The 17,566-nt window shown below is 46.2% G+C and overlaps 3 protein-coding genes across 27 annotated transcripts in view; 1 reads left to right on the forward strand and 2 right to left on the reverse strand.

Moving 5' to 3' along the window:
- The window catches only part of LOC102943236 (zinc finger protein 883), a 2,438,435-nt gene that overhangs the window by 899,517 nt on the left and 1,521,352 nt on the right, over window positions 1–17,566 (forward strand).
- The window catches only part of LOC114020163 (zinc finger protein 501), a 1,907,800-nt gene that overhangs the window by 865,518 nt on the left and 1,024,716 nt on the right, over window positions 1–17,566 (reverse strand). The gene's annotated exons all lie outside the window — the stretch shown is intronic.
- The window catches only part of LOC119564595 (zinc finger protein 883), a 1,467,279-nt gene that overhangs the window by 17,317 nt on the left and 1,432,396 nt on the right, over window positions 1–17,566 (reverse strand). For 3 of the 25 annotated variants that reach the window (XM_037887455.2, XM_037887454.2, XM_037887452.2), the window contains exons 2-3: window positions 6,958–7,040; window positions 4,242–4,368 (exon numbers count right to left, since the gene is read on the reverse strand). The exons of 16 other annotated variants lie outside the window; for them this stretch is intronic. In XM_037887455.2, coding sequence (XP_037743383.1) covers window positions 4,242–4,368; window positions 6,958–7,029 — 199 coding nt within the window. In that variant the 5' untranslated portion in view covers window positions 7,030–7,040. The remainder of the gene's footprint in view (window positions 1–4,241; window positions 4,369–6,957; window positions 7,041–17,566) is intronic. 6 more of the 25 variants (XM_043537459.1, XM_043537450.1, XM_037887456.2 and 3 more) reach the window with 2 other exon arrangements.

The raw sequence follows: 17,566 nt of genomic DNA on the forward strand, positions 1-17,566 counted from the left end.
TTGCAGATGACACTAAACTGGGAGGAGAGGTAGATACGCTGGAGGGTAGGGGTAGGATACAGAGGGCCCTAGACAAATTAGAGGATTGGGCCAAAAGAAATCTGATGAGGTTCAACAAGGACAAGTGCAGAGTCCTGCACTTAGGACGGAAGAATCCAATGCACCGCTACAGACTAGGGACCGAATGGCTCTGCAGAAAAGGACCTAGCGGTTACAGTGGACGAGAATCATAGAATCATAGAATATCAGGGTTGGAAGGGACCCCAGAAGGTCATCTAGTCCAACCCCCTGCTCGAAGCAGGACCAATTCCCAGTTAAATCATCCCAGCCAGGGCTTTGTCAAGCCTGACCTTAAAAACCTCTAAGGAAGGAGATTCTACCACCTCCCTAGGTGACGCATTCCAGTGTTTCACCACCCTCTTAGTGAAAAAGTTTTTCCTAATATCCAATCTAAACCTCCCCCATTGCAACTTGAGACCATTACTCCTCGTTCTGTCATCTGCTACCATTGAGAACAGTCTAGAGCCATCCTCTTTGGAACCCCCTTTCAGGTAGTTGAAAGCAGCTATCAAATCCCCCCTCATTCTTCTCTTCTGCAGACTAAACAATCCCAGCTCCCTCAGCCTCTCCTCATAAGTCATGTGCTCTAGACCCCTAATCATTTTTGTTGCCCTTCGCTGGACTCTCTCCAATTTATCCACAACCTTCTTGTAGTGTGGGGCCCAAAACTGGACACACTACTCCAGATGAGGCCTCACCAGTGTCAAATAGAGGGGAACGATCACGTCCCTCGATCTGCTCGCTATGCCCCTACTTATACATCCCAAAATGCCATTGGCCTTCTTGGCAACAAGGGCACACTGCTGACTCATATCCAGCTTCTCGTCCACTGTCACCCCTAGGTCCTTTTCCGCAGAACTGCTGCCTAGCCATTCGGTCCCTAGTCTGTAGCGGTGCATTGGATTCTTCCATCCTAAGTGTAGGACTCTGCACTTATCCTTATTCAACCTCATCAGATTTCTTTTGGCCCAAACCTCCAATTTGTCTAGGTCCTTCTGTATCCTATCCCTCCCCTCCAGCGTATCTACCACTCCTCCCAGTTTAGTATCATCCGCAAATTTGCTGAGAGTGCAATCCACACCATCCTCCAGATCATTTATGAAGATATTGAACAAAACCGGCCCCAGGACCGACCCCTGGGGCACTCCACTTGACACCGGCTGCCAACTAGACATGGAGCCATTGATCACTACCCGTTGAGCCCGACAATCGAGCCAGCTTTCTACCCACCTTATAGTGCATTCATCCAGCCCATACTTCCTTAACTTGCTGACAAGAATACTGTGGGAGACCGTGTCAAAAGCTTTGCTAAAGTCAAGAAACAATACATCCACTGCTTTCCCTTCATCCACAGAACCAGTAATCTCATCATAAAAGGCGATTAGATTAGTCAGGCATGACCTTCCCTTGGTGAATCCATGCTGACTGTTCCTGATCACTTTCCTCTCATGTAAGTGCTTCAGGATTGATTCTTTGAGGACCTGCTCCATGATTTTTCCAGGGACTGAGGTGAGGCTGACTGGCCTGTAGTTCCCAGGATCCTCCTTCTTCCCTTTTTTAAAGATTGGCACTACATTAGCCTTTTTCCAGTCATCCGGGACTTCCCCTGTTCGCCACGAGTTTTCAAAGATAATGGCCAAGGGCTCTGCAATCACAGCCGCCAATTCCTTTAGCACCCTCGGATGCAACTCGTCCGGCCCCATGGACTTGTGCACGTCCAGCTTTTCTAAATAGTCCCTAACCACCTCTATCTCCACAGAGGGCTGGCCATCTCTTCCCCATTCTGTGATGCCCAGCGCAGCAGTCTGGGAGCTGACCTTGTTAGTGAAAACAGAGGCAAAAAAAGCATTGAGTACATTAGCTTTTTCCACATCCTCTGTCACCAGGTTGCCTCCCTCATTCAGTAAGGGGCCCACACTTTCCTTGGCTTTCTTCTTGTTGCCAACATACCTGAAGAAACCCTTCTTGTTACTCTTGACATCTCTTGCTAGCTGCAGCTCCAGGTGCGATTTGGCCCTCCTGATATCTTTCCTACATGCCCGAGCAATATTTTTATACTCTTCCCTGGTCATACGTCCAACCTTCCACTTCTTGTAAGCTTCTTTTTTATGTTTAAGATCCGCTAGGATTTCACCATTAAGCCAAGCTGGTCGCCTGCCGTATTTACTATTCTTTCGACTCATCGGGATGGTTTGTCCCTGTAACCTCAACAGGGATTCCTTGAAATACAGCCAGCTCTCCTGGACTCCCTTCCCCTTCATGTTAGTCCCCCAGGGGATCCTGGCCATCTGTTCCCTGAGGGAGTCGAAGTCTGCTTTCCTGAAGTCCAGGGTCCGTATCCTGCTGCTTACCTTTCTTCCCTGCGTCAGGATCCTGAACTCAACCAACTCATGGTCACTGCCTCCCAGATTCCCACGCACTTTTGCTTCCCCCACTAATTCTACCCGGTTTGTGAGCAGCAGGTCAAGAAAAGCGCACCCCCTAGTTGGCTCCCCTAGCACTTGCGCCAGGAAATTGTCCCCTACGCTTTCCAGAAGCTGGATATGAGTCAACAGTGTGCCCTTGTTGCCAAGAAGGCCAATGGCATTTTGGTATGTATAAGTGGGGGCATTGCCAGCAGATCGAGGGACGTGATCTTTCCCCTCTATTCGACATTGGTGAGGCCTCATCTGGAGTACTGTGTCCAGTTTTGGGCCCCACACTACAAGAAGGATGTGGATAAATTGGAGAGAGTCCAGCAGAGGGCAACAAAAATTATTAGGGGACTGGAACACATGCCTTATGAGGAGAGGCGGAGGGAACTGGGATTGTTTAGTCTGCGGAAGAGAAGAATGAGGGGGGATTTGATAGCTGCTTTCAACTACCTGAAAGGGGGTTCCAAAGAGGATGGATCTAGACTGTTCTCAGTGGTAGCTGAGGACAGAACAAGGAGTAATGGTCTCAAGTTGCAGTGGGGGAGGTTTAGGTTGGATATTAGGAAAAACTTTTTCACGAGGAGGGTGGTGGAACACTGGAATGTGTTACCTAGGGAGGTGGTGGAATCTCCTTCCTTAGATATTTTTAAGGTTAGGCTTGACAAAGCCCTGGCTGGGATGATTTAGTTGGGGATTGGTCCTGCTTTGAGCAGGGGGTTGGACTAGAGGACCTCCTGAGGTCCCTTCCAACCCTGATATTCTATGATTCTATGATTCTAAGAGTTAAAATAATAATAGTTGGGGAAAATATGGATAATGAAGTGAAACTGAACGGAAATAAAACTGGAGTGCAGGCTCTAAAGCAACAAGGCCTGGGTAGGGATTCGGGGCTAAAGGTCTGGGATCCCCCACAGATTTTGATCCCCAAACCTCTTCTCCCTCCTACCGACCCACCCAGCCTACTTCCTGGTGCCTTCCTCCACACTCCCCTCCCCTTCTTCCCATTACTCTCAGCTGGCACCACCTCCCGAGCTTTGGAGCTTCTTGTGTTCCCTCCTCGTCTCTCACTACCTCATCCCTCCCTGCTACTTCTTAGCTCTAATCCTGCACACACCCTCCCCATGTCCTGGCACCTCAGAATTATCTACTCCCCCCCTTCTCCTCCCTTTCTATGATTCTGTTCTTCCTTCACCCATGGGCTCCTGAATGGCAACATTATATGTTCTCCTATCAAAAAAGGAGCTCATCTGACTGTCACAGAAGCCATACATGAGTCATACACCTATTTATTCAATTTTGAATTCTACAGGTGGCATATTTTCCTCTTAAAATGAGGAAAAGGCATGAAAGCTCTTGTTATTAATGTACCCAATAAGGTTACATTTAATACAATTTTAAAATGACTGACTGCACCAAAAAGGCACACGTCCAAAAATTATTCCAGTGGATGGGAGATAAAGCAAAAAAAGGGGGGCAAGGAAACTTGTTAAAACTTGTATGACGAATAAAAGTATAAAGTTATTACTAGTCAGCTTCTTTAGGGACCCCACAGCTTCTACGAACAGAACGGGGGAGGGATAGCTCAGTGGTTTGAGCATTGGCCTGCTAAACCCAGGGTTGTGAGTTCAATCCTCGAGGGGGCCATTTAGAGATCCGGGGCAAAAATTGGGGATTGGTCCTGCTTTGAGCAGGGGGTAGGACTAGATGACCTCCTGAGGTCCCTTGCAACCCTGATATTCTAGGATTCTAAGGGACAGGACTCCTTACCCAGCAAGACCACCGTCTCGTAGTTCTCCTGCATGACATCCCTGTAGAGAGCTCTCTGAGCGGGGTCCAGCAGAGCCCACTCTTCTCTGGTGAAATACACAGCCACCTCCTCAAAAGACACTGGCCCCTGAAAGAGCAAGAGTCCAACACTCAGTGCCTGCTGCCACATTCACAGCCCCACTATTCACAGAACAGCAGCACCAGGTAAATGGAAGCTCCAGGATGCACATGTTAACAGAGTCCCACCCCACCTTGCTTAGAGCAACCAGAAGGCACCAGAGGGTAGAAAGAGAGAAACTTTGAGTCCCCCAGCTGAGAAATGGAGGTAGGATCTTCACAGTTATGACATACCAATTTTCCACAATTCTGGCTAGTAGGTAAGGGAAGCTATCAGAAATCAATGACTAATCAATGAAAATAAAAAGAAAGTTTTTTAAAAGCACATTAAGTACAAAATTAATCCTAACAATGGTCGTGGTAAATTACTAGATGGAAATGGCAGAAGTATGAAAAATAATGCAAAAGAGGTAAAAGTGTTCAATAAATATATCTATCCTGGATTTGGAGAAAAAGAGATGATGTACGCATTTCATAAGATATTGACGATGACACTCTTTCCTTTCCAACGAGAACATTAAACAGCAGCTATTAAAGTTAGACATGTTTAAATAAGCAGGTCTAGATAACTTGTATACAAGAGTTTTAGAAGACCTAGTGAAGAAGCATGGTGAACTGTTGATGTTGATTTGAATTAGGACTTGGAACACTGGCAAAATTCCAGAAGACTGGAATAAAGCTAATGCTGTGCCAATATTTAATAAGTGTAAAAGAGATGACCCAGCTAATTACAAGAGTGTCGGTCTGACATCAATACTGGGCAAGAGAATGGAGCAGCCGATACTGGATTTCATTAATAAAGAAGTAAAGAAGGGTAATATAATTAGTACCCATTAACAAAGGTTTAGAGAAAATAGATCCTACCAAACTAACTGGATATCCTTATTGGATGAGATCAAAAGTTTGGTTGCAACTAAATTGTTGATGTAATATACCTAGATTTCTGTAAGGTTTATGACTTGGTTCAGCACAATATTTTGACTAAAAAACTAGAAAGATACAAAATAAACATGGCATACATTAAATAGATTAAAAATGCTGATTGTAAATGGGGAACCATGGTCGAGTGGATTTATTTCTAGTGGGTTCCTGCAAAGATTGGTTCTTGACCCTGTGCTATTTAACATTCTTATCAATGACCTAGAAGAGAATATAAAATCATCACTGATAAAGTCTGCAGTTTCCACAAAGATTAAGGGTGGTGGTAACTAATGAAGTGTCAGTAGATTCAGGCTCCATCACTGGCAGTCTGGGAAGTTTTCCCAGCCCTGGCTGGAGGGTTATTTCCTGTTCCACAAAGAGGGGAAGTTCCATTTCCAACTCCAGTGCCTTGAAATTAGGCCCTATCTGACATTACATCCCATATTCAGCATAGTGGCATGATTCTAATATGATTAGGACATAATTATGATGCATTTTGTGCAAGATGAGTCATGTGTGATGTCATTGAAAAGTTATGATTTGCTGAATATGATTATCCTATTTGTGTGCATGGATCACGTTTGTATCTGAAGTTATGGATATTGACTATGTAGCTGTATTTCAAATGTGCTTACTCTGGGTAACACCCACAACTAGCCTTTCAGGTACAACAATGAGGAGGCCAGACAGTGCTGATGGCTCATCAACAAAGACAATGGACCGTGGAAGAGCTTAGCCTTCCTGTGAATGTTTCAGCCAGCCTATAAGTCATGGCTACTATGACTCGGCAGGGCATGCGTACAGACCACATGACACTGAACTCCATTTTGGTACCTGTATTTTTCCACAAACTGGACTGAGTTTGGAATAAAGGGCTCCCGCCATATAGAAAAGCTACATAAGGTGGAGTGTGACATCATCTCTTGGCCTCATTCCCCACACTAGAGAACTCCTGGAAACACCTGAGGAACAAAGACTGAACTGGGGGAAGCGCTGGTTTCAGGGTAAAGGGATTTCTAGCTTGTGTATCGAAACTTGGTGGACTGTTTGTACGATCAGTCAGGGTGAGAAACTGCTAATTCAAATTCTATCCATCTAGTATGTTAGGCTTAGTCTGAGTTTTTGGTTATTTGCTAAGTAATCTTCTTTGATTTGTTTGCTATCACTTAGAATCTATCTTTCTGTCATTAATAAACTTGTTTTATGCTTTATCCCTGTGCGCTATAAGATGGTATAATTCTGGATTTATATAACAGCAGGTGTGCAAGGTTGGGGAGCTGGGAAATTGGCTGTTGTCTTCTATCTGTCCTCGAGCGGCTTAGGTAAAGCACTCTGGTAGCTTAGCTGGATGTATGGCACCACCTGCTGTCGGGTGATAAGAGGGCCTGGAGAGGCTGGCTGAATCGCCAGCAAAGCAATGCAAGAAGGGCCAGCCCAGCTTGAGGGTTAGAGGGCACAGCGGTTCCCAGAAGACCCCAGATTGCACCCCGGGGGTGACAACCCATCACATCCTAGATTACACAAGTCTCAGCAGGTTTGTCACATCCTGTCCCCTCCCTTTCTCCACCCTAGATATTTCCTGCCTCCCATCAGCTCTAGCAGCTCCAACCCTCCTATGCATTTACTGGTCCTCTCCCTCCAAGCAGAACCCACCACCAGCTCCCTGATAATCCCTTACCTGAGCCAGCTCCATTGCAGCCATTTCCTTCTCCCTGGGTGGATGGGAGAAACTGGAGCAAAACCTGGACATTATTTTGTAGCCTGCCAGGGCGAGAAGGGCAACGTGAGAGAATTCAGATGGGGCTCTTTTCCATTCAACAAGCCGATTCCCCCTAGGATTTTCCCCTGCTAAAGGACATTTTAGGTTCTGCCACACTGTGAAGCACAGAGTGACCTTATTCCAGTACAGGCCTAGCCCCCTCCCACCAGGATGAAACTCTCCCAGTAACAGAGTCTCTCCATTACATTTATAAAGTTTGTGGATGATACAAAGCTGTGAGAGGTTGCAAGTGCTTTGGAGGATAGGATTAAAATTCAAAATGATCTGGACAAATTGGAGAAATGGTCTGAAGTAAATAGGATGAAATTCAATAAGGACAAATGCAAAGTACTCCACTTAGGAAGGAACAATCAGTTGCATACATACAAAATGGGAAATGACTGCCTAGGAAGGAGTACTGCAGAAAGGGATCTGGAGGTCATGGTGTATCACAAGCTAAATAGGAGTCAACAGTGTAATGCTGTTGCAAAAAAAGCAAACATCATTCTGGCATGTATTAGCAGGAGTGTTGTAAGCAAGACACGAGAAGTAATTCATCCACTCTACTCCGCGTTGATTAGGCCTCAGCTGGAGTACTATGTCCAGTTCTGGGCACCACATTTCAGGAAAGATGTGGACAAATTGGAGAAAGTCCAGAGAAGAACAACAAAAATGATTACAGATCTAGAAAACATGACCTATGAGAGAAGATTGAAAAAATTGGGTTTGTTTAGTCTGGAGAAGAGAACACTGAGAGAGGACACGATCACAGTTTTCAAGTACATAAAAGGTTGTTACAAGGAGGGAGAAAATTTGTTCTTCTTAACCTCTGAGGATAGGATAAGAAGCAATGAGCTTAAATTGCAGCAAGGGCGGTTTAGGCTGGACATCAGGAAAAATTTCCTAACTGTCAGAGTGGTTAAGCATTGGAATAAATTGCGTAGGGAAGTTATGGAATCTTCCTCATTGGGGATTTTTAAGAGCAGACTGAACAAACACCTTTCAGGGATGGTCTTGATAATACTTAGTTCTGCCTTGAGTACAGGGGACTGGACTAGATGACCTCTCAGGGTCCCTTCCAATTCTATGAACCAAAGGCCAGAGAAGAGGAGAATAAAAGGAGTCACTTTGGGGGATTCTCCCTGTCATTGTCCTAAGGCAACTGTTTCAGGTTTACCCTTGTTTGCTGACAGTCGGCTCTTTCGCTGTTTCACCTGGTACCCCGAGAGAGGAAGAAAGTGCCCTGAGGTCTCAGCCAGAGGGTTGAGCTCTGACACACTAGAAAGATTAACCCGCATGGCACCCCAGGGAGAGGGGCAACTGGACTCAGAGAGGTGCACCCCAGAAGGCCTGAGGCCCAGCAGTTTGGCACCAGTTTGATGGACTCGACAGTCTCTCAATCGGGCCTACCAGCAGCGTGGCACATGGAGTAGATACAAGGTGGCCTGGGGAGCAGGAAGCGGGCAGCATCCCAGACAGCACACCGAGAAGGAAAATGGAGAGGGGACGAGAGGCTCTGCAGTGAACTCAGCAGTTGTCCGGAAGGCCACTGGTAGAAAGTTGTCCTCTCCCTGGTCTACAGGGGTCAGACAGTGACACAGAGATCCCCTGGCAAAGGGTCACTTGGTCTTTGCCAGCAGCTCTCACCTGAGACCTGACAAACCCATCACAGCAAACGCATCCCTTGGAGGATGATTGTGTGAGGTGTCTACAGAGAGCTCATAACTGGTCAAGATCATAATGACTGAGAGATCAATGTAGGGGTCATATGTAAGGAAGAAAGCATTTATACTGAAAATCTACTTTACAGACTTGGAATAGAAAATCAATCACGAGAGGTAACGGGCCCCGGGATTGGCCCATCCACCAAAGAGGGAGTCGTCACTCCTGACTAGTCAGCTGGCAAGGTAACGCAAGGCTCATGTGACCAGCCCTGCTCCATCCCAAACCATCAATGGAAAACCATCGGGGCACCACCAAACAACTGAAATTGTGGTTGGGGGGGAGCTTAAGGTAACACAAATTTAATCATCCAAAATATGAATAGTTTAAAGGTACATGTTACACATGTATGGGGTGGAGGAACAGGCCAGAGTGTATAGGGGAGGGGGCCTGTTTGGAGAAGGGACAGACTGGGAAAAGCTAGGGCTGGACCAGGGGCAGGAGGCCCAGCTGGAAGTAGCAGTGAGGGGCCCAGTTCAGTGTGTACCTCAGGCTACATCACCAAGGTGGCATGCGCCATACCCTACGCTGCTGCCTGTAATACGTGTGTGCAGCAGCCTAGGACAGGAGACAGCTACTGGCTTCTACAGAGCTAAGAGAGGGCTGGAGGAGATGGACAAGAAGGGGAGGCTGAACAGGAAATTGTGGTAGGAGGAGGTGGTGGAGGAGAGAGAGACATTTGAAAGCATGACCATTATTCCCATTCCACTGTAACAAAAAGTACAGGAGAGGGGAGCAGCATTTCAGAATCACCCATTAAAAATCCCTCTCTTTGATATCCTCTGACCAACATGGCTACAACAACTCTTTTCCCTTTGTACCCCGCCCCCTCTCCACTCCTCCTCAGCTGAGACTGTCCCATGTGATGGGAAAATAAGGGTTCAGTCCTGGAACTGGATTGGGTCTTGCCAGCACTAACGGGTGCAAAAGCCTTTATGCGTTAATGACAGCAGCAGCTCTGGGACTCGGAGACATAGTACAAAATAATAGACTCACCAGAAATCTGAAACGGCCACTTCATAACTCATAGAATCTTATTTATCTATTGACGTATGGGAATAACCAATAAAAGAAACAACCCAGTGAAGTTGATACCCTGCGGGAAAGGGCTCACCTGACTTTACAAATTGGTATAATCTGATCTGGAACTTTACACAGAAAAATGCCTTAGTCGTAGCCTTATGGCTATTTGCCTGGTGTCACAACAGGGCAGAATTAAGGTGGGGTGCCTTAGCTCTGAATTTCCATCCCCTAGCATATTGCAATTGCTATTAAGTGGGTTTGGCAAAATTCATTTTCTCTATTTATTTTTTTTAATTTCAGTTGATGATATCAATATTTATTTTTAAGCCCTTTTTCAATGTTTACAATTTCAACTTTCAGAGCTGTGGGAAGTTATGGGGGTCATCAGACAACAATTATGTAATTACAGTAAATGTTGAGATTCAGAAAACCAAATCTTTATAACTGTTCAAACACAAATTGTTAGTGTCACATGCAAAACATACAGTGTAAATATCCTTAAATCAAACTCTACTTTCTCCAGAAGGTTAGATGGGGGCTACCAGGGTTGAACATGGCCCTACAGAGTGTGGGGAGCAAATTCCCTCTCAGCCTCTCCTCTCTCCCACCTCCCAGAGCCAGCAACTCTGATAAATCGTTCCCTGAAATCTATAGAGCCCAAGTACGTGAGCCAGTGATTAACGCAGGTGCCTTGGGGGCTGCAGCACCAACCCCCTGCCTGGGTGAGTGGGATGAAGAACTGTAGTAGAAACGGGTTAGGCTGGGAGTGGGCACAGCTGATGTGGGACTGGGAACGAAGTTGACCAAGAGGCCAGAACTCATGGGGGGGGAGTTGGGACTAGAAGTCAACAGGACTGGGTAGAGGCACTTCTGTGTATTTTCCCCATTTACAATCCTTCCATGTATTTAATTTAGAAACTTTTCATTCACAATTAAACACATTGGAGATAAGCTGTATTGATGCATTTTCACTTACAGTGGCACAGTTTTAAATGGGTGCTTATTCAGATGCATATGCAACACAAATCAGTCAATAATTGGTGTGCTTTCATTAATTAACTTGACTGTGTGCTGTGCATCGCTTTTAAAAAAAGATGGTGTGAGGGAGTGTCAAAATTTCAGGCATTAAGAAATGGAAATTAAGTGTCAGTTCATTTCTCATGCGTTTATCGCATAATTTTAATTTCAGTTTTGAATCAGTATTAATACCATGTTGTTTTAATAGCATCAGGGTCTATTTGTATAATTGTTTGCAACATTTCATTGGATATTGTGAACCTGCAGTCTTAACCTTTTATTTTGAGATTACTAAATACAATCCAGCGCACCACGCCTGAAAGTCTGCCAGGCCTGGCCGGTGACATCCTCCCTAGAGAGGAAAAACCTGACGAGCCCTTTCGCCCTAAAAAGCGCTTTTGGCTCTGACATTGCTTTACCCATCCCGTCAGAAAATGCTATAGGTAACCAGGTACTTACAGCATACCTTCACTAGGTATTGCTCTACCAGCTATGTGCCAAAATTCAAATGGTTCTGTTTCTTTCATTCAGATTTACAATTATTATACCCCATTCAAAAACTGGAACTGAAATAACCAAAGCAAGTTAAGAAGAGAGTGACATCGGACATAGGTGGGGGTAAAACAATAAAGGGAAAGAACTGACTATGCAAAAAGGAACATCCCAAACTATCAGAGTCCCAGATCCCCGTCCAACTGAATCCACCCCAGCCAGGCATATAAAGCTGGGCCCCTGAAAAATCATCAATCCCATCTGGCAGTGAATGCTGCTTGTTCCAGATGGAGGTATGGCATGTGAATCTGGTCTACTGACATGCTGCTTTGGTTCGGAAGGCACCACGGCCACAGGGAGCAGAGACATGGACTCCTACAAAACAAAATCCCAGCTACACCTCCAACATCCCCTCACCCACCTCCACATGGCCATTCTCAATCTACTGCTAACAGCTCCTTCCAGCCTTCAGCACTATAAATAAATAAAACATGGTGTTACAAAAGGTAGCTCATGTCAGAGAAACCTGACCTCCTTCTGTGAGAAGGTAACTAATTTTCTGGACAAAGGAAATGCAGTAGCTCTTATCTATCTGGATACCAGTAAGGCATTTGATACAGTTCCACATGGGAAACTCAATGAGGAGTGCCTGTGGCACCTTAGAGACTAACAAATTTATTTGAGCATAAGCTTTTGTGGGCTAAAACCCACTTCATCGGACGCATGCAGTGGAAAATACAGTCGGAAGATATATATAGATATATATATAGATACACACACACAGAGAACATGAAAAAAATGGTTGTTGTCATACCCACTATAACAAGAGTTATCACTTAAGGTGAGCTATTCTCAGCAGGAGAAAAAAAAACCAACCTTTTGTAGTGATAATCAGGATGGCCCATTTCCAGCAGTTAAATTGGAGAAGATGGGGATTAATATGAGAACTGAAAGGTTGATAAGGAATTTGTTACAGGGGAGACTACAAGGGGCCATACTTAACTGTGAGTTGTCAGGCTGGAGGGAGGTTACTAGTGGAGTTCCTCAGAGATCAGTCTTTGAACCAATCTTATTCAACGTTTTTATTAGTGACCGTGGCACAAAGAGTGGGAGTGTGACACAAAGCTGGGAGGGATTGCCAATATGGAGGAGGACAGGAATATCATCCAAGAAGATGGTCAGGCTTGACAAAGCCCTGGCTGGGATGATTTAATTGGGGATTGGTCCTGCTTTGAGCAGGGGGTTGGACGAGATGACCTCCTGAGGTCCCTTCCAACCCTGATATTCTATGATTCTAAGATCTGCATGACCTTGAAAGATGGAGTAATAGAAACGGGATGAAAATTAATAGTGCAAAATTATGCACTTAGGGACTAATGACAAGAATTTTTGCAATAAGCTGGGGACTTATCAATTGGAAGTGACAGAGGAGGAGAAAGACCTGGGTGTATTGGTTGAGCACAGGATAATTATGAGCTGCCGATGTGATGTGGCCGCGAAATAGGTTAATGCAGTCCTAGGATGCATCAGGTGAGGTATTTCCAGTAGACACAGGGAAGGATTAGTACTATTATACAAAGCCCTGATGAGACCTCATCTGAAATACTGTGGGCCATTCTGGTTTCCCATGTTTAAGAAGGAGGAATTCAAAATGGAACAGGTGCAGAGAAGGGCTACTAGGATGATCCGAGGAATGGAAAATCTGCCTTACGAGAGGAGACTCAAAGAGCTTGGCTTGTTTAGCCAAACCAAAAGAAGGCTGAGGGGAGATATAATTACTCTCTATAAATACATCAGAAGGATAAATACCAGGGAAGGAGAGGAGTTATTTAGGTTAAGCACCAATGGTTGCACTAGAACAAATGGATATTGGCCATCAATAAGTTTAGGCTTGAAATTAGGCGAAGGTTTCTAACCATCAAAGTGAAGTTGTGGAACCAAGGGAAGCAGTGGGGGCAAAAAACCTAACTGGCTTCAAGACTGAGCTCGATACCTTTCTGGAGGGATTGGTACGATGGGACTGCCTACAATGGCGTGTAGTCAATCTGCAACTGCTAACAGCAAATATCTCCAAAGGCCGGTGATGGGACACTAGATGGGGAGGGCTCTGAGTTACTACAGAGAATTCTCTCCCAGCTGTCTGGCTGCTGGGTCTTGCCCATATGCTCAGGGTCTAACTGACTGCTATATTTCGAGATGGGAAGGAATTTTGCCCAGACTCAGAATGGCAGAGACCCTGGGGTGGGTTTTTTGCCTTCCTCTGCAGCATGGAGCATGGCATGGGTCATTTGCAGGTTTGAACTAATGTAAATGGTGGGCTTTTTGTAACTTGAAGTCTTTAAATAATGATTTGAGGACTTCATTAACTCAGCCTGAGGTTAGGGGTCTATTACAGGAGAGGGTGAGTGAGGTTCTGTGGCCTGTGATGTGCAGGTCAGACTAGATTATCATTATAGTCCCTTCTGACAGTTAAAGTCTGTGAGTCTATAAACTGTGCCTTGCGTTGCAGACACTGACGGCGATCAGGGTCCCATTGTGCTGTGCATGGCAGAGAACATGACTGAGATCAGCACCCTCATTGTGCTGGGGCACTGCACAGACAGACAGGGACAGTCCTTGCCCCAAAGAGATCACAATCCAAACAGACAATGGGTAGGAGGAAAACAGAGAGGGGCTGTGACTTTCCCAAGGTCACCAAGCAGGTCAGTGACAGAGCCAGGAACAGACCCCGGTAACCCCAGAGACCTGTCACCCGCAGCTTGGAAAGGTCCCCGGACCCCACTGTATTAGGCTGCGGGAAGAGGTGATTTGTGCATGGATGCACAGGCTGTCCTGGCAGGGTAGCTCAGCTGCAGTCCCTGCACACAGCTGGGGGGTGTGTCCTGGGTCAGGAGAAGTCAGTGTCCAGTCCTGTGGGGCTGTGCTCCTGGCTCATACCTCCAGGACTCACTGCTTCCCCTCCCTTACCAGCTGCACTGTTCAGTCAGCCCCAGGCCTCAGTGGGGTCACTGTTCCCCCCCCCATCCCAAACCTTCAAACTGGGACATGGTGCACCAGTGCCAGAGTGCACTAGTGTAAATTCTGTCTATACTAAGGGTTTGCTCCAATGCCTAAAACACCAGTGTGGCAGAGACCTTCAGTATGCAAAATAGCAGTACGGTGGCACTAGAACTGGGATCTAGTTTGTGGGGGGGGGGGAGGGGGGTGAGAAAACCTGGATTTGTGCTGGAAATGGCCCACCTTGATTATCATGCACATTGTAGGAAGAGTGGTCACTTTGGATAAGCTATTACCAGCAGGAGAGTGAGTTTGTGTGTGCGTGGGTTTTTTTTGGAAAAGGGGGTGGGGGGTGAGAAAACGTGTATTTGTGCTGGAAATGGCCCATCTTGATTTTCATGCACGTTGTAAGGAGAGTGGTCACTTTGGATAGGCTATTACCAGCAGGAGAGTGAGTTTGTACGTGTGGTTTTTGGAGGGGGGTGAGGGGGTGAGAGAACCTGGATTTGTGCAGGAAATGGCCCACCTTGATTATCAAACACATTGTGAAGAGAGTGGTCACTTTGGATGGGCTATTACCAGCAGGAGAGTGAGTTTGTGTGTGTGTGTGTGGGGGGGGGGCGGAGGGTGAGAAAACCTGGATTTGTGCTGGAAATGGCCCAACTTGATGATCACTTTAGATAAGCTCTTACCAGCAGGAGAGTGGGATGGGAGGAGGTATTGTTTCATGGCCTCTGTGTATATAATGTCTTCTGCAGTTTCCACAGTATGCATGTGAGCTGTAGCTGTAGCTCACGAAAGCTCATGCTCAAATAAATTGGTTAGTCTCTAAGGTGCCACAAGTCCTCCTTTTCTTTTTGTCTTTATAGTTAATAAATCTGTTTGTTTATTCTATCTGAAGCAGTGTGTTTGGTTTGAAGTGTGTCAGAGACTCCCCTTGGGATAACAAGCCTGGTACATATCAATTTCCTTGTTAAACTGAAGAATTCATATATGGTTGCAGTGTCCAGTGGGCATAACTGGACGTTGCAAGACGGCGGTTCCTAGGGTTGTGTCTGGAACCGGAGATATTGGCTAGTGTTATTCGCTTGCAAGTAGCTGGGAGCAGCTTACGTGCCAGAGGCTGTGCGTGAACAGCCCAGGAGTAGGGGGGTTCTCACAGCAGAGCAGGGTAACGCTGGCTCCCAGAGTCAAGGATTGGAGTGACCTAGCAGATCACAGGTCCAGATAACACCAGAGGGGAATGTCACAGTGTCACCAGAGCTAAGGTAGTTAATCTCTGGAATAGTTTTACAGGGGTGGTTGTGGAGTCTCTTTCCCTAGAAGTTTTTAAAAACAGGTAGGACAAATCTCTGTCAGAGATAATCTACATATACTTGGTCTTGCCCTGGCAGAGAGAGCTGGACTTGATGGTGTCTTGAGGTCCTGTCCAGCCCTACATTTCTATGATGCTATACAATATAGAGCTCTTCTTGACCTGCTGCTCACAAACCGGGAAGAATTAATAGGGGAAGCAAAAGTGGATGGGAACCGGGGAGGCAGTGACCATGAGATGGTCAAGTTCAGGATCCTGACACAAGGAAGAAAGGAAAGCAGCAGAATATGGACCCTGGACTTCAGAAAAGCAGACTTTGACTCCCTCAGGGAACTGATGGGCAAGATCCCCTGGGAGAATACCATGAGGGGGAAAGGAGCCCAGGAGAGCTGGCTGTATTTGAAAGAATCCTTATTGAGGTTACAGGGACAAACCATCCCGATGTGTAGAAAGAATAGTAAATATGGCAAGCGACCAGCTTGGCTTAACAGTGAAATCCTTGCTGATCTTAAACACAAAAAAGAAGCTTACAGGAAGTGGAAGATTGGACAAATGACCAGGGAGGAGTATAAAAATATTGCTCGGGGATGCAGGAGTGAAATCAGGAAGGCCAAATCACACCTGGAGTTGCAGCTAGCAAGAGATGTTAAGAGTAACAAGAAGGGTTTCTTTAGGTATGTTAGCAACAAAAAGAAAATCAAGGAAAGTGTGGGCCCCTTACTGAATGAAGGAGGCAAGCTAGTGACAGAGGATGTGGAAAAAGCTAATGTACTCAATGCTTTTTTTGCCTCTGTCTTCACGAACAAGGACAGCTCCCAGACTACTGCACTGGGCAGCACAGCATGGCGAAGAGGTGACCAGCCCGCTGTGGAGAAAGAAGTGGTTCGGGACTATTTAGAAAAGCTGGACGTGCACAAGTCCATGGGATGGATGCGTTGCACCCGAGAGTGCTAAAGGAGCTGGCGGACGTGATTGCAGAGCCATTGGCCATTATCTTTGAAAACTCATGGCGATCGGGGGAAGTCCCGGATGACTGGAAAAAGGCTAACGTAGTGTCCATCTTTAAAAAAGGGAAGGAGGAGGATCCTGGGAACTACAGGCCAGTCAGCCTCACCTCAGTCCCTGGAAAAATCATGGAGCATGTCCTCAGGGAATCCATTCTGAAGCACTTAGAGGAGAGGAAAGTGATCAGGAACAGTCAGCATGGATTCACCAAGGGCAAGTCATGCCTGACTAACCTAACTGCCTTCTATGACGAGATAACTGGCTCTGTGGATGAAGGGAAAGCAGTGGACGTGTTGTTCCTTGACTTTAGCAAAGCTTTTGACACAAGTCTCCCACAGTATTCTTGCCAGCAAGTTAAAGAAGTACGGGCTGGATGAATGGGCTATAAGGTGGATAGAAAGCTGGCTAGATCGTCGGGCTCAACGGGTAGTGATCAATGGCTCCATGTCTAGTTGGCAGCCGGTATCAAGTGGAGTGCCCCAAGGGTCGGTCCTCAGGCCGTTTATGTTCAGTAGCTTCATTAATGATCTGGAGGATGGTGTGGACTGCACCCTCAGCAAGTTTGCAGATGACACTAAACTGGGAGGAGTGGGAGATACTCTGGAGGGTAGGGATAGGATACAGAGGGACCTAGACAAATTGGAGGATTGGGCCTAAAGAAATCTGATGAGGTTCAACAAGGACAAGTGCAGAGTCCTGCACTTAGGACGGAAGAATCCAATGCACTGCTACAGACTAGGGACCGAATGACTCGGCAGCAGTTCTTCAGAAAAGGACCTAGGGGTTACAGTGGACGAGAAGCTGGATATGAGTCAACAGTGTGCCCTTGTTGCCAAGAAGGCCAATGGCATTTTGGGCTGTATAAGTAGGGGCACTGGCAGCAGATCAAGGGACGTGATAGTTCCCTTCTATTCGACACTGGTGAGGCCTCATCTGGAGTAGTGTGTCCAGTTTTGG

Source organism: Chelonia mydas, chromosome 28 (assembly GCF_015237465.2).
Source record: "Chelonia mydas isolate rCheMyd1 chromosome 28, rCheMyd1.pri.v2, whole genome shotgun sequence".
Taxonomy (NCBI): domain Eukaryota; kingdom Metazoa; phylum Chordata; order Testudines; family Cheloniidae; genus Chelonia; species Chelonia mydas.